At 44.2% G+C, this 26,592-nt stretch overlaps 1 protein-coding gene across 2 annotated transcripts in view; it reads left to right on the top strand.

Annotated features, from left to right (window-relative positions):
• Positions 1–26,592, top strand: part of LOC119979096 (protein outspread-like) — a 295,919-nt gene that overhangs the window by 26,885 nt on the left and 242,442 nt on the right. For both annotated transcript variants that reach the window (XM_038821092.1, XM_038821093.1), the window contains exon 3: positions 4,578–4,643. In XM_038821092.1, coding sequence (XP_038677020.1) covers positions 4,578–4,643 — 66 coding nt within the window. The remainder of the gene's footprint in view (positions 1–4,577; positions 4,644–26,592) is intronic.

The following is a 26,592-nucleotide window of genomic DNA, read 5'->3' as shown; positions in this document are numbered from 1 at the left end:
TTTGAAAGTTAGCTGAAAAAAAGCTTTCTTAATTTTGTCTTTCCGACTGTTTTTAAATCATCTCGTCTAAATACAAATGTTTTGACTGAGATAAATAAATCCAAATTTTACATAAAGAATTGATTTTGATTTCTCGTCTTTCCACCTGATTTGAAAATGAGCTGGGAGATTATTAAAACATATTGAATTGCAAAATACTTGATTGTCTTATAGATCATAGAATTTACAGTGCAGAAGGAGGCCATTCGGCCCATCGAGTCTGCACCGGCTCTTGGAAAGAGCATCCTACCCAAGGTCAACACCTCCACCCTATCCCCATAACCCAGTAACCCCACCCAACACTAAGGGAAATTTTGGACACTAAGGGCAATTTATCATGGCCAATCCACCTAACCTGTACATCTTTGGACTGTGGGAGGAAACCGGAGCACCCGGAGGAAACCCACGCACACACGGGAAGGATGTGCAGACTCCACACAGACAGTGACCAAAGCCGGAATCGAACCTGGGTCCCTGGAGCTGTGAAACGATTGTGCTATCCACAATGCTACCGTGCTGCCCTTTCAGTGCATCCTATCTGGACTTCTTTCCAAAATACTGCTAGATCTCACAATGTTTCATCCTGCTGCCCCTCCCGACTAATGCTTCTAAAGCCCACATTATACCGTCACTGCTTAACCAGGTTCTTCCTCCACAATGTTGCTAAACCAAAGAACCTACTATTCTTCCACCTAGCCTCCATAGTGTCAAACACCAGGGCATTCATACTGATGCGTCTATAGGTGGTCTGGGAGCTATGTTGCAGATTTTGATATTTATCATTGTTTTACTGCATCTGAAACACAACATTTATGTATCCACCTTGATTAGCAAAGCAAAATTATTGAAATAATGCACCACATGGCCGTCACAGAAATGATGACATGTGGCTATGAGACAGGAACGATAGCGGAGTATTTTGTTACTTAACTAGTAAACTAAGGGCCCAGACTAATTCTCTGGAGCCTTGAGTTCAACTCCCATCTTTCCAGCTGGGAATTTAAATTGAATTAAATAAATCTGGAATGAAAAGCTGGTCTCCACGATGGTGACCATGAAACTGTTGAATTGCTGTAAAAATCCAGGTTCACTGATCCTCTTTCCCGAATGAAACCTGCTATTTTATCTTGGTCTGGCGGACATGTGACTCCAAACCCATAGCAATTGAAAGGTCTAATAAGCTACTCAGTAATATCAAAGTTGAGGAAGAATAAAACCACGTCATCTGGCATTGATCTAGGCACCGGACATGACAGAAGCACACCCAGCCCAGTCAACCCTGCAAAGAGCTCTTCATAAACATTTGGGGACTTGTGCCAAAATTAGGAAAGCTGACGCCCAAGCTAACCTGACATGGGTATGATTCTGTGAGAATGACTTTCAGCCACTACCCCTGCTGCCATTCTTGCGTTTCTCTTGTCCCACTGGCAGGACAGATACCAGAGGTGGTAGTGCAGTAATTATACAGTGGGGAGGGAGTGGTTGTGGGAATGCTCAACATTAACCCCAGTCTTCCTGAAGTCTCATGGCATCATGTGAAATATGAAACCTCCAGCTGAAAACCACCTACCATCCTCTTTCACCTGATGAATCCGTACTTCTCAATGTTGAACACCACCTAGAAGAAGCACTGAAGGCGGCAAAGGCACAGAATCTGGATGTGGAAGTTCAATGCCAATCACCAGGAGTGGCTCGGTAGTGCCATTACTAACCAGGCTGGTTGAACCCTGAAGAACATAACTGCCAGACTGGTCCAACACAGTTGGTCAGAGAAATAACACAAGGGAAAAGAGCCTGCTTGTCCTCGTCATCATCAATCTATCTGTCGCAGAAGTATCTATCCATGACCGTACTGGCAGGAGTGACCACCGCAAGAGTCGCGGTGGATACGGCAAAGGTGAACGGTCCAGATGCCATTCTGGCTTCAGTGCTGAAGTTTGTGCTCCAGAACTAGCAGCGCGTCTAGCCAAGATCTTCTAGCTACAAAACTGTGTTTACTTGACAAAGTGGAAAAAGAGGTATGTCTTGTTCACAAAAAGGAGACAATCCAGATAATTACTGCACAATCAATCCACTCACCATTCATCGTGAATGGTGTCTGTGAAAGTGTTGTGAAGTGGCACTAGCAGTAACCTGCTTATTGATGCTCAGTTTTGGTTGACTAACAAGGGAATCAAAGGTAATTGTGCGGGGCGGGATAGGATGTGTCTGATGATAGGGGGTGGGGGTTGTCTGATGATACTCTGCAGTTGACTGGATGATTGCAGCTCCACAATACCCAAGAAGCTTGACACTATCCAGGACAAAAAAGCCCACTTGATTTGCACCCATTTCATCAGTTTAAACATTCACTGCATCAGGTGGTTATTCAGCGAGACCTTGGTGTCGTCATGCATCAGTCACTGAAAGTATGCGCGCAGGTACAGCAGCAATAAAGAAGGCAAATGGTACGTTGGCCTTCATAGCAAGAGGATTTGAGTATAGAAATATAGAGATGTTTTACTGCAATTGGGCATTGGTGAGGCCACACCTGGAGTATTGTGTGCAGTTTTGGTGTCCTTATCTGAGGAAGACTGTTTTTGCTATGGAAGGGAGTGCAGTGCAGGTTTACCAGGCTGATTCTTGGGATGGCATGACTGTCATATGAGGAGAGACTAAATCAGTTAGGATTATATTCATTGGAGTTTCGAAGAGTGAGAAGGGATCTCATAGAAACTTACAAAATTCTAACAAGATTAGACAGGGTGGATTTGAAAAGAATGTTTCTGATGGTGGGGAGTCCAGAACTAGGGGTCATAGTTTGAGGATAAGGGGTAGATCTTTTAGGACTGAGGAGAAATTTATTCACCCAGAGAGTGGTGAATCTGAAATTCACGACCAAAAAATGTAGTTGTGGTGAAAATGTGTACATTCAAAAAGGAATTAGATATAGCTCTTGGGGCTAAAGGGATATTTTTGGGGGGGGGGGAGGCGTGATCAGGGTATTGAACTTGATGATCAATTATGATCAGAATGAATGGCGGAGCAGACTTGAAGGCCGAATGGCCACCGTCTGCTTCTATTTTCTAAGTATGTTTCTATGTATGTTTCATCACTGGGGCACAGTAGTAGCAGTGTGTACTATCTACAAGATGCACTGTAGCAACACATCAAGGTTAATTCAACAGTACCTTCTAAACCTGTGAGCTCTACCATCTAGAAGAACTCGTGAAGGAGGTGCATGGGTACACCACCACCTGAAAGTACTCCAAATGATGGACCATCCTGACTTGGAAATGTCGCACTGTTCTTCCATTGTTGCTAGATCAAAATCCTGGAACACTCTCTGGGGTAGTACTGTGGATGTACCTACACCATATGGACTCCAGTAGTTCAAGAAGGCTTCGAACCACCAAATCTCAAGGGATGGGCAATAAACACTTTTTTTCCCGGGATGCCATCATCCCATGTATGAATGAGAATAATGCCGCAAGACAAGAGTATCTTATACCATACTGCTGCTGAAAGGTACGGATAAATTTAAAACATCTGGAATTGCTTGAAATACACGTCACTTTATTTTTTACTTTTCAAAACCGCTTATTCTCATTTTTCTTGCTCTGACTCCTGTGCCAGATTTGCAGTATTGTGAATCGTGGCGTGTAAGTTCTAGTGTTCATGATAGCCCAATTCCTTCCCCCCCCCCTCCCCCCAAGCCTCTTTCCCCCTCCCAACACATGTTTTTGCACATACTCTGCATATAAGTTGACCCCACACCACCTTTTCAGCCATGGCATGCCTCACTTTAGTAGTCAGCCTCACATTTTCACCCCACAGGTGGATGTTTCATTGACTGGTACCTTATAACTGATTGCAAGGGACCTTGAGAAGATGGTGGTGAGCTGCCTTCTTGATCCACAGGACTCCATATGGTGCAGGCACACTCACAGCTATTACGGAGTGCTCCAGAATTTTGATCCAGCAACGTTGAAGGAACAGTGTTGTGAAGATTGGTGTGAGTTTAAGACATGCCCACACTGAGCAGACCCCATATGTGAGTGACAAAGTTGACAACTATCTACACCTATGCCGACGATTTACTTTTATATACAGCGTATAAGTTGACCTCTGTTTTCCGAGGAATTTCTCAAGGCTTCAAAGGTCAACTTGTACGCCAACATCTATGGAACATGTTTGGTGTTGTATTCTGCAAGGCCATCCTTTTGTTATTTGTTGTTTTCATGATTGTCAAATATATTTAATTATTCTTTACCTTGTGTAACCGATTAGAATTTCTGCAGTAATGTAGCACTACCAAGTGAGATTTTCAACACTGTTCAGTTTCCAATGTCCAGATGACCATTTGTTATGATCCGGAACTGGCTTTCTGCTGTTCATTTTAACACTGTTATTGAATCTCAGAGAATCTCATCATCATACCCTTTGATCCCTGCACAAAAATTGGCATATGTTTAGCTGCACACTGTAACATGGTTACAGATTTTTGTTTATTGACTGAAACACTATGAAACATTGAAACAACAAAATCTATTTTTCAGAAATGGCAGAGAAGATTTTTTCTCTTGTATGAGCATGGTTTACTGCGTTATGCATTGGATGACTTGGTAAGTTCATTTGTTTATATCTAGTCTAGACTTGGGTGATTGGTATGTCGGTGTTATGAATCTTTGTGTGCCAGGTGATTTTTGGAAGTGTGTAATTACAGTTTGCTTCTTTCTTTTCCTAATCGTCACTCTCCTTTTTCCCCCCTGATCTTGTTTTTTTATTTAAGATGCTGCTGCCATGCCCATTTCTTGGTTTAATTGCAGTTCACCCTCCCTCTATTGTGCGATTTGTGCTGTTAACGTACAGTGAAACTTAAGTGTACCTTTATTTCTAATAGCATCAAAGACAAGTAGTGCCATTTGTGCCATGTGTAAATATATAGCAAGCTCTTAATTTATTTCAGTCCTAAATTTTTATTAAGAGGAAGATAAATCATTGAGACTTTTCTACGGGAGAGTTGGAGGGTGGAAAGATGAAAATTGTGGAAAGAAATATATTAGAAAATAGAAGCTTTTGGAAAATTTAGGTTTGATAAGTATAAATGCAAAATACAGTAGCAAATGCTAAGTTTTGTGCAGAAAATATTACATTCTGTCTTCATTCTCTGCACGGATTCCTGTTAAAACTGGTCCTAACAAGGAATCTGGAGGAATTGTTCAAAAATATGGGCAGACATGGTTGTTTTAAATGAGACTGTTTGAAGATTATTCTAATTTGCAATTCCAGTGTGTTTGCGGGGCGGAGACGATGTGTACATGCCTCTGGATAGAGTGCTTCATAATTGTGTCTCTCATTTAGGGTTCACAGTCTTTAATCTGCCTCTTTATGGCGGTTTTAAAAAGGTTCTTGTGTGAAATTGATTTGTTATTTGCATGCTTACCAAGTTGCTGAGTTGTAGCACAATGTAGCAAATTCAGAAATATTGCCACTTGAATTTAATAATACCAAAATATGGAAGACTCTCAGTCCAACGGCACATGTTCAGCTGAATGGATTGTAGCCACTTCAAACAACAATTGAAATATAAATAATATTGTCTACAGTGTACTTCAATTTGTTTGTGAAGTATGGAATGGGGGACAAAAGCATACACAAATTTACTTCAAAGATAGACTTAAACATCAAGCACACAGAAAACAGCACTTCATTTGCTTTTCCGAGTGGTATGTAATGTTAGACAAACTTCCATTAAAACAATAGAAGTTGCTAGCTTCACATACTAAAGAACTAGGTACAGGAGCCCTTCATTTTTCAATTGTTACCTGATAACCTACTTGCTAAGAAATGTGGCCTGTCTGGATACTGATGATTGGTGAGAATAGGATTAATGAGAAAGTAACCAAATGCTGTTTCAAGGATGTAATTGAAAACCGCCAGCGATGGAAGCTGAAAAGTTTGTCTGTCAGACCTTAACTGCACATACTACAGGAGGATTGCTGCCTAATTAGAAACATGTTTTAATTGTAAAAGTAGGTTAGTGAAGACTCAGTCTCTTCAACACAATTGTCAACTGGCAGGATTATATTTATTTAGCACTTTGCTTTTTCTCCATGGAAGATTTCTCTGATTTTCTCGATTCCAGTTGGAAGTTCCTGAAAGGTAACTGAAGGCCCATTTCATCATTTTCATCTGGGTGATTTTAACCTGCTGCTGTGTAGTGTTGCTTACAGGGTACAAACTTCTAGGGACAAGCAGCAACTGAGAATAGAGGTTCAGAGCCAATGAATAGCGGAATTGGTGAGCCAGAGAATGGTTTAGTTTCTAGTGAAGCAGGAACTGGAATATGGGAGTGATGCCTGGCTATTTGTGACTACTGGTGCATAAAAGTACTTCTACCTGTGCTGTGGGCAGCACAGTGGGTAGCACTGTTGCTTCACAGCTCCAGGGTCCCAGGTTCGATTCCCGGCTTAGGTCACTGTCTGTGTGGAGTCTGCATGTTCTCCCCGTGTCTGCGTGGATGTCTTCCTGATTCTCCGGTTTCCTCCCACAAGTCCCGAAAGACGTGCTGTCAGGTGCATTGGATATTCTGAATTTCCTCTCTGTGTACGTGAACAGGTGCCGGAATGTGGTGACTCGGGGCTTATCACAGTAACTTCATTGCAGTGTTAATTAATGCCTACTTGTGACAATAAAGATTATTAATAATTAAAGGAAAGTCTGGTTCTGGCAGTGAATGAGGGAGGGGGGATCACCGAGTAAAAATAATGAATGAACAGTTTTATGAGAATATTGAGTCAATTGGAACTTTTTACATACAAGTGAATTGGAATTTGTACAGTCTGGGAAGCCATCAAGGAGGACATCAAGTAATTGAGTGTGGAGGTAACTAAAACATGTTTGAAGACCGATGAGTTGAGATTTAAAAAAATAAATAAAAGTATCCAGTTTTTCTTTCCAATTTAGGGGCAAGTTAGAGACTACCCTGCACATCTTGAGGTCATGGGGAGGGGGGGGGGGGGGGGGGGGGGGGGGGTGTTGAGACCCACACAAACACACTGGGATCGAACCTGGGTCCTCAGTGATGTTTGGCAGCAGTGCTAACTACTGCTCCATTGCGCCGCCCGACAAGTTGAGATAGTAGCGATGTTGCAGAGGTAGAAAAACCTGTTTTTGATGCGAGTTAGATTGTGGTTACAGATATAAACTTTGCCTAAGAAATTAAATAAATGAGAAGTCTGTGGTAGTCAAAAATTATGTTGAGGTGACTGTTCAAGTACTGTGTGACTTTCCATTTCTGTCAAATAATATGTGACTCATTAACTTCAGATAAAGATCTATTGGGACTCTGTCTTTCAAATTCTAACCTAGAATGCAAAGAAATTCTGTGGTAATTCTGATATTAATACCATTGCTTGATTATTTTCATGCATTAAAGTTGAAGAAAGATGCTTAGTGTTTCTTAGATTGCTGATCAAAAAGATTTGAGACGTAACAATTTTGGGGCATAGACTCTGAATATATTGGGTTGAATGATCTTCCTTTCAGACTTCGTTATTAAACAAAGGACTATGTTATTAAAGCTGCATTTAGTTCTATTTTTCTTTCACTTGATTGGACCATATGCTGTATGATTGCACAATTTTAATGTCTGTCTGCTCGTATCTAATGTTTGATTATTTATGAAAAATGCTGTTCTTGAATTAACTTTGTAACTTAAATCTACACCACGTTTGTAGACTGAGCAGTTAAAAATATGTTTCTGTAGTATAATACCGGGGCCATATGGTGGCATAATGGTTAGAACTGGTGCCTCACGGCTCCAGGGACCCGGGTTTAATTCCGGCCTTGGGTGACTGTGTGGAGTTTGCACATTCTCCCCCTGTCTACGTGGGTTTCGTCCGGATGCTCTGGTTTCCTCCCACAGTCCAAAGATATGCAGATAAGGCGGATTGGCCATGTTAAATTGCCCCTTAATGTCCAAAAGGTTGGGCGGGGTTACGGGGTAGGGTGGGCTTAAGTAGGGTGCTCTTTCCAAGGACCGGTGCAGACTCGATGGGCCGAATGGCCTTCTGCACTGTAAATCCTATGATTCTATAATCTGAGCACATAGTTTAATCTATTTGCCCTTGCGGCTCCTAAATTGTATACTGTGAGTGAGAATGCAATTTGAGGCTTGGGGAATGATTTAAAAAAAAATATATCTGATTGCCATAAAATTTGTCAATAGCAATGTGACCTGCAATTGACTAGAAGAATTGGATACTGACCAGTTAGGTTAAGGACGGTTTTTCAAGAAATAATTAAAGTAAATTGCATGTTCTGGAAATTAAATATTTTATCGGAGATGAGTAGCATGTTGTGACAAACATTTCCATTTCTTTGATTCCTGTTCCCAAGATCATCCCAAACTAATGGGAATGAAAATCCTCTCCCCTTTCAATTAACGGTCCCATGCAAAATGTTTTTGGACAGTCTTAACTAGAAGTTATACAAGTAATTCCTTGTGGGATTGATCTTGCTAGTGCTAATGGATAAATATGAATAGTGTGTGTTCCATTTTTAAAAAAATAAAAAAATCAAGGAATGACAACTGGCATCAGTTTGGAAAAAATCAGAACCGTACTGGATGGGATAAAAAACAACAAACCAGTAGGACCAGATGAAATACCAGTTTGGACCTACCTAAGTGAATGGGGTCCAGGTCCTGACTAGCTACTCAATTGTGTAATGTTAAAAAGAAAATCTCAAGGGAATGGAGGAAAAGCATTTTGGTGACATTCAAGATTACAGAAACTACTGTGGAATTAAACTCCTACCACATACCTTCAAAATATGGTTGACAACATAGACCACAGATTGAGAAAAATAGTGGAAATGTATGAAGATCAGTTTGGATTTGTGGCTGGTAGAAGCACCACAATGCCGTTTTTGCTATGAATCAAATGAAGGCCAACGCATTGTTTAAAAATTTTTTTTAGAGTACTCAATTAATTTTTTCCAATTAAGGGCAATTTAGCATGGCCGATCCACCTAACCTGCACACCTTTGGGTTGTGGGGGCGAAACCCACGCAAACACAGGGAGAATGTGCAAACTCCACACAGACAGTGACCCAGAGCCGGGATCGAACCCGGGACCTCAGTGCAGTGAGGCTGCAGGGCTAACCCACTGCACCACCGTGCTGCCCTGCCAATGCACTGTTTCCCCATTGATCTAGAGAAACTTTACAACTGGGTGCCGAGGGAGGAAGTCTTGAAATGTGCTAGAATTCAAGGAGTCCCTGAGAAGTGTATATTGAGTATTACAGGATATGTGCAAGGAAAAGTAAGATTCAGCATAGGGCAGAGTTGGAGTTTCAAAGCCAAAATTGGATTGCACTGCACCCCCTCTTACTGATGGTCATGGACGTTCTCACTGAGCAAGTGTGGTAGGGAGTACCACAGTCAACAATGTATGAATATGACATTGACCTGTGTGATGGGGATGATGAGAACACAACTGAGTATCTGGAGAACTGGAGAAAAGCATGATGATCAGTAGACCAGAGATCCAATTTATGGACTGTCAGTTTGCATCTGGAGAAGAGGATCAGAGAAAAGGCATCAAGGTTATGAATGAACACTTGGAGAAAGTGAATAGTTTCAAGTACCTGGCATCAATGGTGGCAGAAGATGAAATCTAAAAATGGAAATGAAGAAAGTGGAATAATGGAGTGTTGTGAAAAATATCACTGAAACTGACAGGAAGAATCTACAACACAGTTGTGAGACTGACCTTGTTGTATTATGCGGAAACCTTGGGCAACATCAAGTAGAGAAAGAATAACTGAGATATGGATGCTGAGATGGATGTGTGGAATGATGCAAAAGGACTATATCAGGCACGAGTACATTCGGGGGTCAGTAAGGATTGTGGGGCATCAATGAAATTAGCCAAGAGATTGAAATTGTATGGTCACCTGTTTTAGGGCGAGAGAGGAAATATGGTGCGCTCAGTGCTGTTAGGACTGACAAGGAAACGAGGAAGTCCTAAGACCAGATGGAAAGATGCGGTGGTGAGAGACTTAAACCTAATGGGATTGGAAGAAGAACGGGTGACTGAAAGGTGAAGATAGAAAAGGGTGATCAACCAGTTTTGTGGCAACCCCAAGTAAAATGGGAGAAGCTGATAAAAGAAGAATGAGTTTGTGTTTATTGCCTTGCACTCAGATACATTTTAAATTAAGATTTTAATTGCATGTTAGTTGAACTTGTCTGCTGCAACTTGTGGTGGGATCTGTAGCAGCAGAGCTGCCACAACAGTGGGTGCACACTAAGTTTTACTGTGTTTAGTTTAATAAAGGGTTATATCTGCAGTTCATCCCATTGCAAACAAAAGTAGTTTATGGTTCCAAAGGCTGTACTTTAGTATGGGGGGGAAAGATATTCACTGAACAGGATCATTTTCTTCTGCCACCTGTTACTGCCCTTCCCCCACCCCTAGTTAGGACTATGATGTTTTGAGAGGCAAATGTGTTAACTAACCCTCACTTCCACCCATCCCCTCAACTTGAACATTTTCCATTGTGCTGTATGGCTATGTTGCTCAATGCCGAAGCTAAAAAGACATTCATTTGTAATGTGTTTTTATTCATAAGGAGCCTTGTGACTTTAAATATACAATTGGCCGAGGGAGCCTTTCCAATGAGTAATTATGGACCAGTGTTATGGACTGTTGTTTACCTAGGCTTTGTGGGCTGTTGATATCCTCATTGACTTCCTACTGTAATGTGCTGCTTTTCCACTGCCATCTGGTACAAATGTTTGCACGTGTGTCATATGTTATGCTTGGCACTTCGAAGGGCACTGTGCAAGTTACGTTTTTGGCAGAAGTTCTCAACGCCATAAAACCACATTCAGTGCAATTCTGATTTGAGGAGAAGCAGATTGTTTTATTTGTGAATTAGAACAAGGAACAATTGATGTTTTATTCATCAATTGGAGCAAGGAATAATTAATAATGTTCCTGTTCAATTGTTTTCTTATCTCAAATATTCAATGGTTCAATCAGTTTCCCTTTAGCAGAAGATTGACCTTTCTGACAAAATGCTTTTTTACCCACCCTGCTCATCACCAAAGCAGAAATGCAGCACTCAGAACTTGTTGTTGCCGTTGCTGAATAATCAACTTCCATTTTCAGCCTAGCCCCTTAGGTTGCCTTTAGTTAAGAACTCGCTGCTGCAGAGTTTGGATGTCTGATTTGTTTCAAGGTTCTGGCTTATTGCAGTTATTATTGTAGAGGTATGTCAATGATTCTTGATCCAGTTGTTTTAACAGCTTTGACCTTGTCCGTTAGTATCCTGACATACCTGTGTGGCTGAGCTCAGAAACTGTGTGAAGTTGAAATTGAAATATGATCTGTGTTGTGCTGTTTTCTCCAGCTTTGTCTGCATGTACCTGGAGGGACAGTAAAAACATGTTTGCAACTGATATTTGGGGTAAAGATAGTCGCAGGAATCCATGATGTCACCATTACTTTCTGCTGGGAAATATCGACTGTCATAATGTGGCACATTCTTATTGTGACCAACCAATAGATGTAGAGTTGGATTTTTTAATTTATTAATTCTTGGGATGTGGGTGTCGCAGGAAATGTCGGCATGCATTCCTTACTCCAGTTTCCCTTGAGAAAGTAGTGGATCAATATGATCCATGTGCTAAATTTGCTCCCATAGTGCTGTAAGGTTGTGACTTCCAGGTATGAACTTGCTCCCCTGGCCTTTCTATCAAGAACCCTCATTCCCTCTGCAAAGCTCCCACACTTACCTTCTTCCTGGTTCTGGGGATTAGAATCTGTGGAGTGCTCCTCGTCGCTGCTGGGACTGCTGAATTGTCGACCAATCAGATTGGCTGGCAGCTCTCTGTGGTGGGACTTCCTTCCGAGTGAGAGGTGGGAAGCCTTACCTCAGCTAATCAGCGCAAACGGTTGTACGGCAGCCAGCATGACTCTTCAGGTGGAGGCGTGGGGAACCACACCGCTCAGTAAATTTTGCTCTATGTGTACATATTTCTGACTGGGCCAAGGCTGCAAGTCTGAAGTTGGCTTTGAGGTTGTTTGTTGCATTAGCTTAGGCCCAGAGATTGTTGCTGATGATGATGCTGCCAGGTATACACCAGTAGGTACAATACTTAAAAGGTAGACCCTACAACCCTTGAACCAGTGTTCAAGTTAATTATAGGCCTGTCTGAACTCAGAATAAAACAGCAGCTTTGAAGCAGGATTTGATTTATGCTTCTCAGCCAAGTATTGATGACCAATTAAAATGAATCCCAGGCTGGCTGTTTTGTGAGGAATGACATAACACTGAAGGAGAGTTTGACAGTTTGAATCAAATTGATTCATAGCTTCAACTTCAGTGCCAGGTTAATGAGAGTACCCTTGTTCAGTATTAGTCATCTGACTAATAGGTTCCTGTTCAGATTACCAAAAATCTATTCTTTCTCTCTCCCTTTCTCACTCATCTCAACCACACCCCCTCCCCACCACTAACCTCTCTCCTGAATTAAAAGTCTTATGTACTTTACGTAGTCATGCTTTTGCACTCTCACTTGCTATTAATTTGGAGCCAAACAGCAATAAATTGGAATGAAGAGGTAGGGAACATATAAAACTGAGAATGGAGCTGGAAAATAACCAGAAACTGCGAAGAATTTATGAATACAGCCAATGTTCACTCATCAGAACCTACATTTAGAAAAAATGAATCTGAATCACTCAAAATACTTTCAAAAAAAATTCTGATAGCCCAAAGTGATTTTCTCAATCCTATATCTTCAGTTGTGGAAGCTTATTTGCCCCTCTGTATGTTTCTCTTACTTTAGTTTGTAGTTGAAGTTAGCTGCATTGACTGTAATAAATAGTTCTTCGTCTCAAATAATTCTAATTGTTAAGGCTTGAAAGGTGTTACTAAATATATTATGTCTAATTCCACAATCCCTTAAATTGCCTGTTTGTCATTCAGAGGAACTGTCACATTAAATTATGTCATCGAGGAATTCCTTTGGAGCCTTACACTGTAATTAGCCTGAGAAAGCTGAGAACGCAAAAGGTCCTATAGTGCAACAATTCAAACATAAACCTAAGGGCATTGGAGTGCTTACAGGCAAAGGATGAATGATTGATTTATCAACATTATCAGTCAGGGCCCCGAGCAGGGAACTGCCCTGGTGGGCATTTGTTGGGGACGGAGGAAGACATTTTCTTTAAATATCAGGATTATAATGTATGGAGAGACTTTTTCAACAACAAAGGACAGAAAATGGAAGGAACAGGTTTGGAGGAAAATGCAACATGTTAAGGACAGACCCGAGTTAAGGTTACCAGAATGCTATGACAGCAGCTGATAGTTTCACAAATCAGTGCAAAAACAGGGAAGGTACTGAAAGAGCACCCACCCTGAAATTCAGGAGTTAATCCCGTCCATTACTATTAGAATTTTCAGTGTATACACATTCCAAAGTGTCTGCTTGAGATTATTATGAATGGAATAAACTAATTAAAATAATGGAATGAATTGTACACAAATGAAATGTGTTTCCCACCCCCACTCTGGGGAAGAAAATCACAGCATATTGTACGTCGGATTTAATATATTCTCTCTCTCACTCTCTCTCTCTCTCTCTCTCTCTCTCTCTCTCTCTCTCTCTGGTCTGGTGCTGTGGTAGATTACAGTGTCGGCAGCAGCAGGAGGAGGTCGAGGCACCATTCACCTTGTGCTTACTAAAGCATGCTTTTCATGCCATACTTGTGTTTTCTATTTTAATTGGTGCAGAAGGTTCAGTAACACGGAGCTGCAGTCTCCCTTTTTGGAAATAGCAGCATAGGTTGAATGTGGATTGAGTAACTTGTTTTATGAGAGATGCCAGTAGAAATGAATTCAAATTGCACACTGCCTGTTTTTAATAATATATTCGGCCAGAGATATCCTGTTGTCTTGGCTCCTGTGCTTGCTTTTTTTTTAACTTCTATGGGACAAACCCTAGGCTGAGTATTAAGGTCTGGTTGAGCATGGTTCTCTATCTTTGCTATTGTCGCCGTACCATCTTGATGGTGTAAGATGTTTGCCTGTTACAGTCGGGATCTGGAGAAGAGTTTCAACTGTGTCGTAAGAGGTAGTCGATTACCCTGGGCACTGGGGTTCTCGGGATATTGTTTTCTTCTTCTGTGATTTTGGTTTGTAGCTATGGTGAGATGTAGGTCTATAATGTTGCCTGTATCCTGGTGGGCTGCAAATGGGTCCCCTATCCGTGGTGGGAATAAGTTGGGGATTCTGACCCAGAGCTATCTGGTCTTATTCATTCTCCGTTATTGTTTTGTACTGTATCTGTTGTACGTTGACACCGTTATATCTTATTTGAATTTGTTCATTTGCTAGATGTGAACTCTTTTGTCAAGTTTGAAAATCCTAATGAACAGACTTTAAAAAATAATACATTGGGCCTCAATCAATTAGGTTGTTTCTTTCCAACTAATTTAATTATATCCCTGAAAACTTTCCCATGAATCGTGTAAGACATCCATAGTGTAATATCTGTGAATTGTTGTGAAGGAAGGTGAGAGGGATCAGTGCAAGAAATAATCAGACATAAAACTTGCCCAGGAGAATTCTCCACAAGAACCTTCAGTAATGCTAAAGCACATTTCCTCTCTCCACAGAATTCTTCCTCTCACCCTGCTCCCCACAGCGTAAAGTTCAGGATGACCAACACCACCGAGAGTAGATGTCCTTCCCCCATACACCTGTGATTCCAGACGAGATCAGGCATATATGCCGTATGGTCCTCCTGCTCAGCCGGAGTGTTTAACAGCAAGCCCGAATGACGAGCACTGCTGGTACATGCAAGGCCTCATGCAGCACCTCCTTCCCCCAGTGCATCCCCCAGGGCTGCGGCGGCCAGGATGAAGGCCACCGTTCCTGGTTGGATTCCAAAGTCCATTGTTTGTCGGGAGTGAAAGGCAGACATGTTAGCAGGGCTGGTTTAGCACAGTGGGCTAAATAGCTGACTTGCATGCAGAACAATGCTAGCAGCGCGGGCTCAATTCCCGTACCAGCCTCCCCAAACAGGTGCCGGAATGTGGCGACTAGGGGCTTTACACAGTAACGTCATTGAAGCCTACTTGTGACAGTAAGCAATTATTATTATTATTGTGCGTACCCCTGTGCCCAACGAGTTCCACCGGGCTACACGGTGGCCTGCACTGTAGCCCCTGCCTCCGCACGTCCCCTTAAACCAACCCCCACCCATGCCAGCGGTATGCTCTACGCCCCCTGTCCAGCACATTCCTGTAAGGGCTACTATGGACATTATCCTTGGGTTATCCTGATGCCACGCCGGCGGCTGGTTGTGGGGATGAATTGGTGGGGGCATCCGTACGGCCGGTGTCACTCTACGCAACCATGGGCCATGGTGGGTGGTCAGTGGGTGTCTTGCAGGCCATGGCAGTGGCGGTCCGTGCCTGGACACCTCGGTCCCGACCCATGGCCCATCCTCCGCTACTTCCTCAAGCCAGCCATGCCAGCAGCAGGACCAGCAGCGCACAATCCTACTTCCTCTCTCTCCCTCAGCAGCCACGACGCCCGTTTCCCGATTTTTAAAACCACAAGAGAACCTTGCCATGTGTAATTTCATCTGGCGGAGCATCACTAGTACCCCGGAGAAAACCAGATTGGGTCTATTAATAATATGCCAATGACATTTACTGTACATGTGGAATAGAATGCAGTCATTCTACTCCGCATTGGAGCATGGCATTCCGTTTGTACACGGTGCCGGCCATGATTTTTGCTCAAGCGATTCTCCAACCAATTGTATTTAGTGATTCCAGCATTGCTGGACGTAGAATCCGCCCCATGTCTCTGTTTTTCCCTCAATTTCTAAATGTAGGGGAGGCAACCCCAGCTCTCTCTGTTCTGCCCCTGCTTAAAAAAATGTATCAAAAATGTATCAAACTCCTTGATGAGTCGTCCTGCCCCATGCCTCTCACTGATTCTGGAATTTAACTCCGCTGATCTGACTGTTTTAAACAGCTGGGTGAGTAATCTGTTCCAAAACTGTACCTATCCATTCACAGGATCTGTGATTAATTGGTGCTTAGACAGACAAGATTAAGGTCTCTTTGGCTGCTGGGATCTCAAGTGACAGGTTTACTCGCAGCCTTTTTCTCAGGGGACTTTGATCTGCAGTACAAACCTACACTTCGGTTTCTATGACCTAATGTGATGAGCTGTGAGGCTCAGAAATCCTCATTTTGCAGAGTATTAATGTTTGCACGTGTGTCAGAGAGTTGAGAAAAAAAATAACTGAAACCGAGCAAGGTGCTGGTCAATTGTCAGCCTACCAGCCTTAACTCTCTCCAATTTATGAAGGGGATGAAAAACACATTCAGCTCAGTTGGCTAACTAAGCTGGCTGACTTGATGTTCAGTTCCACTGCTCAGTACTCTCATTTCAGTCAAGATTACAGCACAGTTCTTAGTGTCCCTGAATCCAAGTATTGAAAAAATGAAATGTAAATCGCTTATTGTCACGAGTAGGCTTCAATGAAGTTACTGTGAAAAGCCCCTAGTCGCCACATTCCGGCGCCTGTCCGGGGAGGCTGGTACGTGAATCAAACCGTGCTGCTGGCCTGCTTGGTCTGCTTTAAAAGCCAGCGATTTAGCCAAGTGAGCTAAACCAGCCCCTGTTGTTGTGGTGGTCACGTGTCTTGCTTTGTCACCACTGTATTTTGGTCTTTGGGAGCAAGTTATCCTTTGAGAGGCGTGGTGTGGAGGGTCGCGGTGTACTGTCAGTGTTGCCCAACCAATGATAGGTGTTGATGGCACTGGAAGACTAATGGGTGCCATTATGATGTTTGTGAGAGAATAATTTAAGTTACAAGAGCAGATACCTTAATGGAAGCTTGTGAAACGTGAAGAGTTAACTGTTGCTGCAATGTTCGTCCCTTATCTAAAAGTTGCCCATCCTGCTTTAATTGTTTTGTTTATGTTGGCCACTTAGTTGTCCTTATCATCAAAGCTTCTGGGAAACCTCCAGGGAGAGGTTTCCAGTCTTAATTTTGATATCTACTACCCAGGTGTTTCAGAAGGAGTGCTATCACTGTTTAACGGTGTTACGGAGGGAGTGAAGTATAGATAGGTGTGGTTCCCTGTGGAGTGTACAGTTTGAAATGAGCTTCATTGGTTTCGTGTATTGGGTGCAAGATTTCCAATTAATCAAGGCTTAGAGATCACCCGATTATCAAATGTTCTAGTGAATTGCATACGTTTTTGTGATTAATAGGAACCAGCCTGAACATTTTCAGCAAAATCGGTGTCTTTTGTGAGAGTGTAAAGAGAAAATGCATGTAATAATGCTATTGCTTTCACCAATGAACTGCCTGCTGAATCTGGCATGAATGCATTATTACCATATTTCAACCTTGTAAACATACCCTTTGTTACAGCAGCCAGACATCCCAGTTGTTTGCTTATCTTTAATAATACCCCTCTGGTGATGGGGATGTGCTGAGCAGAAGGTGGCTCTCCTCATAACAACCCGAATTTAGGCAATTCTACCTGAAATTAGCCAGAACCGGAGGGTGAAAGCATCCCCTCATCACCCTCTTCAACTCACTAAAGAAGATACAGGCCAACAATCGAAATGCCAAGCAGCAGCTGTACCAGAGACTGCAAAAAGGCAAGAAGCAACAGGAGCCCAGAGAAGCTAACGGGCGAGATAACGGGCCCACGAGGAGAGGAAGGCCTGGCCACACCAGAAAGAGAGGGGCCAACAGGCCGTGCAAGGAATTCCCCTTCACAAGACGATGGCTGGACGAAATTCCTCACCCGAGAGCTGAATGAGTCGAAGGCAGAAACACCACAAACTATCTGGCCCAGATGCTGGGAAACCCGATGGGAAGGGACAGCTTCCTCAACCCGCCAATGAAAGACAGGGCACACAGATCGCTCTAATCCAAATGCAGGGCTAGAGATCAACTGAGGGCAATAATCGCAAAGATGCACCTGTACCAAGACTGGGGGAGAATCCTGAGATGGGCCAGGCAGACAAAAACCTGCCACCGGGAGGGACACCAAATAATTTATCAAGCGTTTGGGGTAGACCTGGCCAAGCCCAGGCTTAATTCAACAGAGAGAAGGCAACCTGTTCAAAAATGGGGTAAAGTTTGGGGTGCTTTACCCAGCCAAGCTTTGGATAGCCTACTAGCACAAGGATCACCATTTTTCACACCCAGCAGTAGCGGAAGGGCTGGGGAAGCATCCGAAGCAGAGGTGAAGCTGTCACCCTGAAAATACTGAGAAACTGAGACAATTTGCGCAGGACTGAACCGCCTCAGTCAAAAACCGAAAGCTAAGGCACAAGGAAGAGACGTGAGAGCAGCGGGGTACAAGCAAAGGGAAGAATGGAAAGGGAAGAAACGCAGCGGGCAAGGGGGAAACTTAGACCACTAGTGGGAAAGTCAGTGCCAGGAGGTACAAGAGAGGAGGGACATCTCCTGCAGGGGGAGAGCACCTGGCGAGGGAGGAGGGAGAGAAACATCGCAACAAGGGAGACAAGCCGGGGGAGGGGGGGACAAAGAGACAAGGTGGAGGAAAGGGCTTTAGGCTGGCTACAACAGGGAACAAGGTGGCACTGCAAACAGCCACTTTGGAAGGTCTCCAAACACTGGGAAACCCTGGAGTGTACGGGCACGTCCTCATGCCGAACACATAGTTGGGGGCCATGTTGAGTGGCCCTTGGACAGGGGGAAACTCCGTAGTGCAGGGGCCCAGCCTCATGGTGAGTATGGTGACTGTGGCCATTTTGGATGGCCCCCTAACAAAGGGAAACGCTGGAGTGCACGGGTGCATCCACAAGATAAGTATGGTTGATCCCGCAGTGGGTGGGCAAAAAATCCCCCATCAGAATAGTCAGCTGGAACGTCAGTGGACTTAGCGGCCCAGTGAAAAGATCCAGAATCTTTGCCCACCTGAAAAGTATGAAAGCCGGCATAGTCTTCCTCCAAGAGACAAACCTCAGGCAGAAGGACCGACTGCAGGTAAGGAAGGGCTGGGTGCGACAGACCTACCATTCTTGCTGTGGGACGAGAGCTAGGTGGGGGTAGCCATACTGATAAATAAGAGGGCGGTGTTCACTGTAACGAGGACAGTTACAGACTCAGGGGGACGGTACGGCCCCCGAAGGAATCTTGAGGATGAAGCAGTTCCCCGATGTACTGGATATAGTAAACTGGGCTGGAAGCACCATCAGACTTGGGAGAAGGGTGGCACGGTAGCACCGTGGTTAGCGCTGTTGCTTGACAGCGCCAAGGACCTGGGTTTGATTCCTGTCTGTGTGGAGTCTGCATGTTCTCCTCGTGTCTGCGTGGATTTCCTCTGGGTGCTCTGGTTTCCTCCCACAAGTCCCGAAAGATGTGCAGGTTAGGTGGATTGCTCATGCTAAATTGCCCTTAGTGTCCAAAAAGGTTAGGTGGGGTTACTGGGTTACGGGGATAGAATGAAGGTATGGGCTTAAGTAAGGTGCTCTTTCCGATTTGCCAAATGGCCTCCTGCACTGTTGATTCTGTGAGTAGATTAATTTTTGCTTTCACAAGACTGTGGGTATTGTAATGAGAAAATATTTAAATTCTCATATTTACACAACAGTTTGAGTTCGTTCTTTTTCTAATTGAGATGATGTTTGAGGAGTGTTTGTAGCTGTTTCCTGCTGGCTGCTAGTGGTCTGACCTACTCAACAGCAGAGTGTGGCTGTTCAACTGGCTCAGGGGTTGACACACAAATGTACGGAGAGTCACCTCCATAAAGTCATGAGATTATTTCTGGTATGTTCAGACTAACACAGCTCGAGTGGCTTCATGTGGTAGCACACATTTGAAGTCCTGATGTCCTTGGGGGGGAAAACACCCTTCTCACAGAACACCACCAGCTAACAAAGCACTCCCATTGATGCAAGACCGGAAAAAAAATGCACACACCCATTTGAAGTCCCATCGACCCTACTGGAACATACTCCACACCCTACAAACTGACATCAGTGAAACATCTCCTAATTGATTGCAAACATCACCAACTGCAACCCAATAACTGACCTAAGTTGTGAAGTCCTAGGTTTTAACCTTCCACAGAAAATCCGGACAATCCTCCAACGCTTGTGGATGGGCCAGGGACGATGTGGTCACTCACTCCACAAATGGAACATGAGGAACAGCTCATACTTTAGACTCTGGTTACCCAAGTCAGACCATCGGCCACATACTGAACTTCTGCCTTGAGAAATCATTCCTGATGGCACCTCAAACATTCACACTGTGCCAGCTGAAGCCATTGCATGGATTGTTAGCCTTGGCAATGAACTGTAATTATTTCCCCAGTCATGCAAGAGGCAAAGTACAATGGATAGGAATTATTATCTTTATAATCATTTTATCACCTGGTATAATAAAAACAAATCTTTAGGTGTGTCGACCACTTTGCATTGGAATTTTCCTGTCCATGATCTGTCTTTATAGGAAAGATTCTGGTGCTCAATGCTTTCATATCCTAGAAGTGCATAGGAACTGGAGTTGGACATTCAGCCCCTTGAGTCTGTCCTGCCATTCAATGAGGCCATGGCTGATCTGGGCCGAGCTCCATATACCTGCTTTGGCCCATATCCCTTAATATCTTTGCTAAACAAAAATCTAACTCGGATTTAATATTAACAACTGTTCTAGCTTCAACTGCTGTTTGTGGGAGTGAGTTCCAAACCTCTACCACCCTTTGCTTGAAGAAGTGCATCCTAACATCTCGCCTGAACAGCCTGGCCCTAACTTTAAGACTATGCCCCCTAGTTTTAGAATCTTCATCACTTCTCGGCCTTTTGGCTAAGATCAAGTGTCAGATCAAACTCAAGATGAGGTGTAATGCCTTTTCTTGTCAGCTTGGATCTTGTATGTCTCTCTTGTGGAGACTAAATTAGCTTCAATTCAAATTGACTTTTGGAGCAAGCGGTGAGATAGATTAAAAGTTTGCCCTGGCTTTGTAACTTTAAGGGTGGGAGAAAAATAAATAAAAACCTCCAACCAGGGGAAATAGTTTATCTTTATCTATCCTGTCTTTTCCTGTTAATATCTTAAAGACTTTGACCAGATCACCACTTAATTGCCTAAATTCGAGAGAAAACCGGGCTAATTTGTGTAATCTCTCTCGTAACTTAACCCTTGTAGTCCGGGTATCATTTTTGTAAACCTACGCTGGATTCCGTCCAAAGCCAATTTATCCTTCCTAAGGTGTGGTGCCCAGACCTGCTCACAGTATTCCAAATGGTGTCTAACAAGGGTTTTGTATAGTTGCAGCATAATTTTTATGTCTTTATACTCCCATCCTCAGGAGATAAAGGATAATATTCCATTAGCCTTTTTGATAGTTTTCTGCACTTGTTCATGACATTTTAAAAATCTATGCACCTGAACCCCTAAGTCTCTTTGGACATCCACTGTACTTAACCTCTTCCCATTTGGAAAGTACCTCTTATTTAGAAAGTACCCTGCTCTATACTTTTTTGCTCCAAAATGGATAACCTCACACTTGCTTACATTGAATTCCATCAACCTCAATTTTGCCCATTTGCCTAGTCTATCAATATCTCCTTACAATTTTATGCTCTCCTTTAGACACTAGTCTACAATGCTGCTTAACTTTATCATTAATAAATTTGGCTAAATGTCTTTCTATGCCATCATCCAAGTTGTTAATGAATAATGTGAATAATTGAGGCCCCAACACGGATCCTTGAGGTACATCACTAATCACATCCTGCCAAATAGAGCAGTCATTTTCAAACCGAGGATAGTGACCCGCGAGTGGGCGAGTGCTGGTAGGCTCGCGGGGCCATGCACCGTGGCATTCCTGATCGATGGAAGTAGTGCCCAATGGCCGTGGCCAGTTTTTAAAAAACGTTGGCCTGCACATGTGGGCCCCCTCAGCAGTGCACAGGCCCAAGGCCCAGCTGGGCAGATCGCCTCCTCCTGATGCCAGCACTCAGACCCTGGAGCAGATTTCTTTAATCGATGGGGTCTCCCTGCCTGGAGCAGCAGCGGGAAGCAGGTCACACACCCCGTACACTGATGTCACACGCCCTGGGCAGAAGAGAGATCCTCCCTTTTGTTAGCAGTAAGCAAGCATCAGGACTGAAGAATTTAAAATGGATCACTTTGTAATAAGAAAGAGAGGGCCAGAGACACAGAGGCCAGGATCTCTCAACTAAATATTTTGGAGAGAGTGGCAAGGAGAATCCACAGCAGGACAAAGCAGTGGTGGTGTGAACTGTTCAGGAGAGTCCCCAGCAGGACAGCATTGCTGGTGTGAGCCCCAGGCCCCGGCCTCTGGTGAACAGCCAATTAATAAGAAGCTAAAATCAGGAACAAAGCAGTACAAAGATGGGGCGAAATTCTCTGACCCCCAGCAGGGTCGGAGAATCGCCTGGGGCCGCCGAAAATCCCGCCCCCGCCGTGGCAGAGATTCGCCGCCACCCGGGAATTGGCGGGGGCGGGAATCACGCCACTCCGATCGGCGACGCCCCTGCGGCGATTCTCCGACCCAGATGGGCCGAAGTCCCGCCGCTGGGAGGCCTCTCCCGCCGCCGAGGTTTGAACCACCTCTGGTGGCGGCGGGATCGGCGCTGCGACCGGGCCCCCGGGGTCCTGGGGGGGGGGGGGGGGGCGGCGGGGCGATCGGACCCCGGTGGGTGCCCCCACGGTGGCCAGGCCCGCGATCGGGGCCCCCCGCTCAGACTCCGGGCCAGTGCCCTGGGTGCACTCTTTCTCCGCTGCCTCCGCCATGGCGGAAGCGGAAGAGAAACCCACATCGCGCATGCACCGGTGGTGACGTCACCGCCGGCGCATGCGCCAACCGGCGAAAGCCTTTCGGCCAGCCCCACTGCCGGCAGCGGGCCTGAAAGGCCGCTGGCGCCGGTTTTTTGCGCCAGTCTTCTGGTGCCGACCGCTCCAGCGCGGGGCTAGCCCCCAAAGGTGCGGAGAATTCCCCACCTTTGGGGAGGCCCGACCCCGGAGTGGTTGGCGCCACTCCCCTACGCCGGGACCCCCCCGTCACGCCGAGTAGGGGAGAATCCCGCCCATGATTTTTTTTCAGGTATGGCTTTATTAATTGTGCCAATGCAAATCAGGATACGAAGCCCATGTGTGTTATATACAGGGAAGAACTGGCAAATTAAAGTTTTAAACTCTCAAAACTTCAAAGGCATTTGAAGACGAAACATGGCGAGTTTGAGGACAAACCTCTTGATTTTTTCAAAGGATGCACCGAGAACTTAAATTGTCAGCTGAAGACCCCAGCAGAAATGTTACATTGAAGGACAAAGTACAATTATCCTCTTGCATGGTAGTTTATCATGTAGCTAAAGGGAAAATGTTCCACACTGTTGCAGAGAGATTAATTCTCCCTGCAGCAATAGACATAGTTCATACGGTCATAGATGAGAGGTTAGCTGAAAAAGTGAAATGTATCCCAGTTAGTGATAACACAATGGCTCGCCTAATGTGTGAGATTTCTGAGAATTTGGAAGCCCAGCTTATTTTAAATTTAAAATCAGCACAGGAGTTCTCAATACAATTGGATGAAAATGCAGATGTTTCAGATTCTCCAACCGTACTAGTTTACGTAGGTATGTTTGCCGCAATGAATTTGTTGAGGATTTTCTGTGCTGCTTGACATTACCAACCCACACGACTGGCGCAGAGATTTATGAAACATTGAATAGTTACGTAATTGGAAAGTGTGGACTCAACTGGGTTCATTGCAGAGGAATCGCAAACGATGGAGCAGCCAACATGATTGGGAAAAGCAGCGGAGTTACAATAAGGATTAAGGAGGCAGCTGGTCAGGACATTGTTTGGAATCATTGTTTTATTCACCGTGCAGCATTGGCATCAAAAGGAATTCCATCTGATCTTAAGTGGTGTTGAAAGGAATTGTGAAAGTTGTGAATGTCATTAAATGCAGCGCATTTAATATCAGGCTTTTTGAGACTGTCTTCCGATATGGGGCCGAGCACACATGTTTGTTGTTCCACGCAGAAGTACGTTGACTGTCAAGGGGTCAGGTGCTAGTCAGAGTTTATGAACTGAGGTATCAAATGCATGCTTTCTTCGTTGAGAAATCGTTCCCTCTGGCTGATTTGTTTGCTGATGAAACTTGGATGCTAACTATGTCTTACCTTGTGGACAACTTTTCAATTCTAAATGAACTGAACCTCAAATTGCAAGGGATGGATGATGATTACTTTTGGCACTGTGAAGAAACAGATGCTTTCCAAAAGTCGTTGTAACTTTGGCAAGTGCGAGTGCAAAGCCAAAACTATTACATGTTCCCCACACTGCTACAACACAGCGAAGATAGCAACATTCGTAAGGGAGCTATCAATAGACTGGCAAGACCTGTTCAGTCGCATCTGGGTGTGCTGATCCAACCGTTTTTGTCTCTATTTTCCAGAGAAGAAGTTTCAGATTTTGAAAGAGAAGAGGTGGGTAAAAAATCCCATTGAATTTGAGACCCAGAGTCTTGCAGCTGACTCAAAATGAAGAAACTGAACTTCTGTGCCTCACCTGTGACAGCACATTAAAAACGCACCACAAGTCAGTGCGGCTGTCAGCATTCTGCAGTAGCGTCTCTGAGGAGTATCCAGTGCCGAGTAAAACAAGCATTTTGTTGCTTTTGCCCTTCATAACGACCTACATGTGTGAGGTTGGATTTTCTGTCCTCTAAGCTGAAGACAGCTCAAAAGAACCGGCTGAACTCTTCACCCGATATACGCATTGCCCTTCTCCTGTGAAAAACACTGGTATAGAGTACCCAGTATTCCCAGTCTCTGTCACCTGCCACTCAACCAGTTTCCTAACCATGTCAATAATTTGCACTCAACTCCGTGGGCTTCCTTCCACCTTAGTTTTTTTTTTTTTTTTTTTTTTTTTTTTTTTTTTTTTTAATTTTTTTATTGGAATTTTTTGCAGAAAATATAACAAAAAGTATAGCAAAAAGCAGTAATATGCAACTAACAGCCCCATAACACCCACAATTCCCCCCATACCGTAACATCACATGCCTTCCACCTTAGTTGACAGTCTTTTATGTGGGACATTTTCAAATGCCTTCTGGAAGACCAAATAAATAACATCCATAGACATTCCCCTTCCCATGATTTTAGTCACTCCTTCAAAAAATTTAGCGAGATTTGTCAGGCATGACATTCCCATCATGAATTTACACTGGTTCTCCCTGTTAGACCAAAATTTTTCGACATGCTCAATTACCCTATTCCTGATTATAGACTCTAGCAATTTGCTCACGACAGATGTTAGGCTAACCAGCCTGTAGTTCCCTGGTTTCCCCCTTTCGCCCTTCTTAAAAAGTGGAATGACATGTGCAGTTTCCAATCCATAGGGACTACTCCTGAATCTAGGGAACTCTGAAAGATTATAGTTCGAGTATCTACAATGTACTCCTCTACTTCCTTTAACACCCTCAGTTGGAAACCATCAGGTCCTGGGGATTTGTCACTCTTTAGTTCCATTAACTTTCTAGTTAGTGATTGGTAGGTTGGGTACAGGTGGTTAAAATGAATGTGCTGTCGCGATTCCTGTTTATTTTTCAATGCCTGGTGATTTTCCTGCCAAAGGCATTTTTTAGAGAGATTGAAGGGATGATTATCTCATTCATACAGAGAGGGAAGGTGGCCAGAATTAAAAAGGTGCTACTACAGAGAGCAAGGCAGGCAGGGGGTTTGTGTCTTCCGAACCTGTATTATTACTGGGCGGCGAATGTGGTGAAGGTACGGAGCTGGGTCAGAGGGGTTGAGTCCCAATGGGTCAGAATGGAGGAGAGTTTGGGTAGGGGGTCACGATTGAAGGCGCTAGCGACAGCGCTGCTCCCAACAGCCCCGAGGAGATACTCAGGGAGTCCAATAGTAATAGCTTTGTTGAGAATTTGGAGGCAGTTTTGACAGTACGTCGGGTTGGGGACAGAGTCAATAGAAATGCCGATTCGGGGGAACTGTAGATTTGAACCAGGGAAGTGGGATGGAAATTTTTGGAGATGGGAGGAGAAAGGAATTAGGACACTAAAAGATTTATTTCTTTGGGGTCGTTTTGCGGGATTGAAGGAGCTGGGAGCGAAGTATGAGCTGGAGCAGGGGGAAATATTTAGATCCATGCAGGTTCAAAACTTTGCCAGAAAGGAGATACAGAGTTTCCCAGTAGAGCTGGCTTCCACACTGCTGGAGGAGGTGCTGACGACAGGGGGACTGGAGAAAAGAGTAGTATCGGCGAGTTACGGGGCTATTTTGGAGGAGGAGAAGGCACCACTCGAAGGGATCAAGGCAAAGTGGGAGGAAGAGTTGGGAGAGGTTATGGAGGAGGGGTTCTGGTGTGAGGTGCTCTGGAGGGTGAACGCCTTCACCTCGTGAGCGAGGTTGGGGCTGATACGGCTGAAGGTGGTGTATAGAGCGCACCGTACACGGGTGAGAATGAGCCGGCTCTTTGAG

The sequence above is a fragment of the Scyliorhinus canicula genome, chromosome 15, assembly GCF_902713615.1.
Source record: "Scyliorhinus canicula chromosome 15, sScyCan1.1, whole genome shotgun sequence".
NCBI classification, from domain to species: Eukaryota; Metazoa; Chordata; class Chondrichthyes; order Carcharhiniformes; family Scyliorhinidae; genus Scyliorhinus; species Scyliorhinus canicula.
Note: the sequence above shows the minus strand (reverse complement) of the source record. Positions and strands in the feature narration are given on the sequence as shown.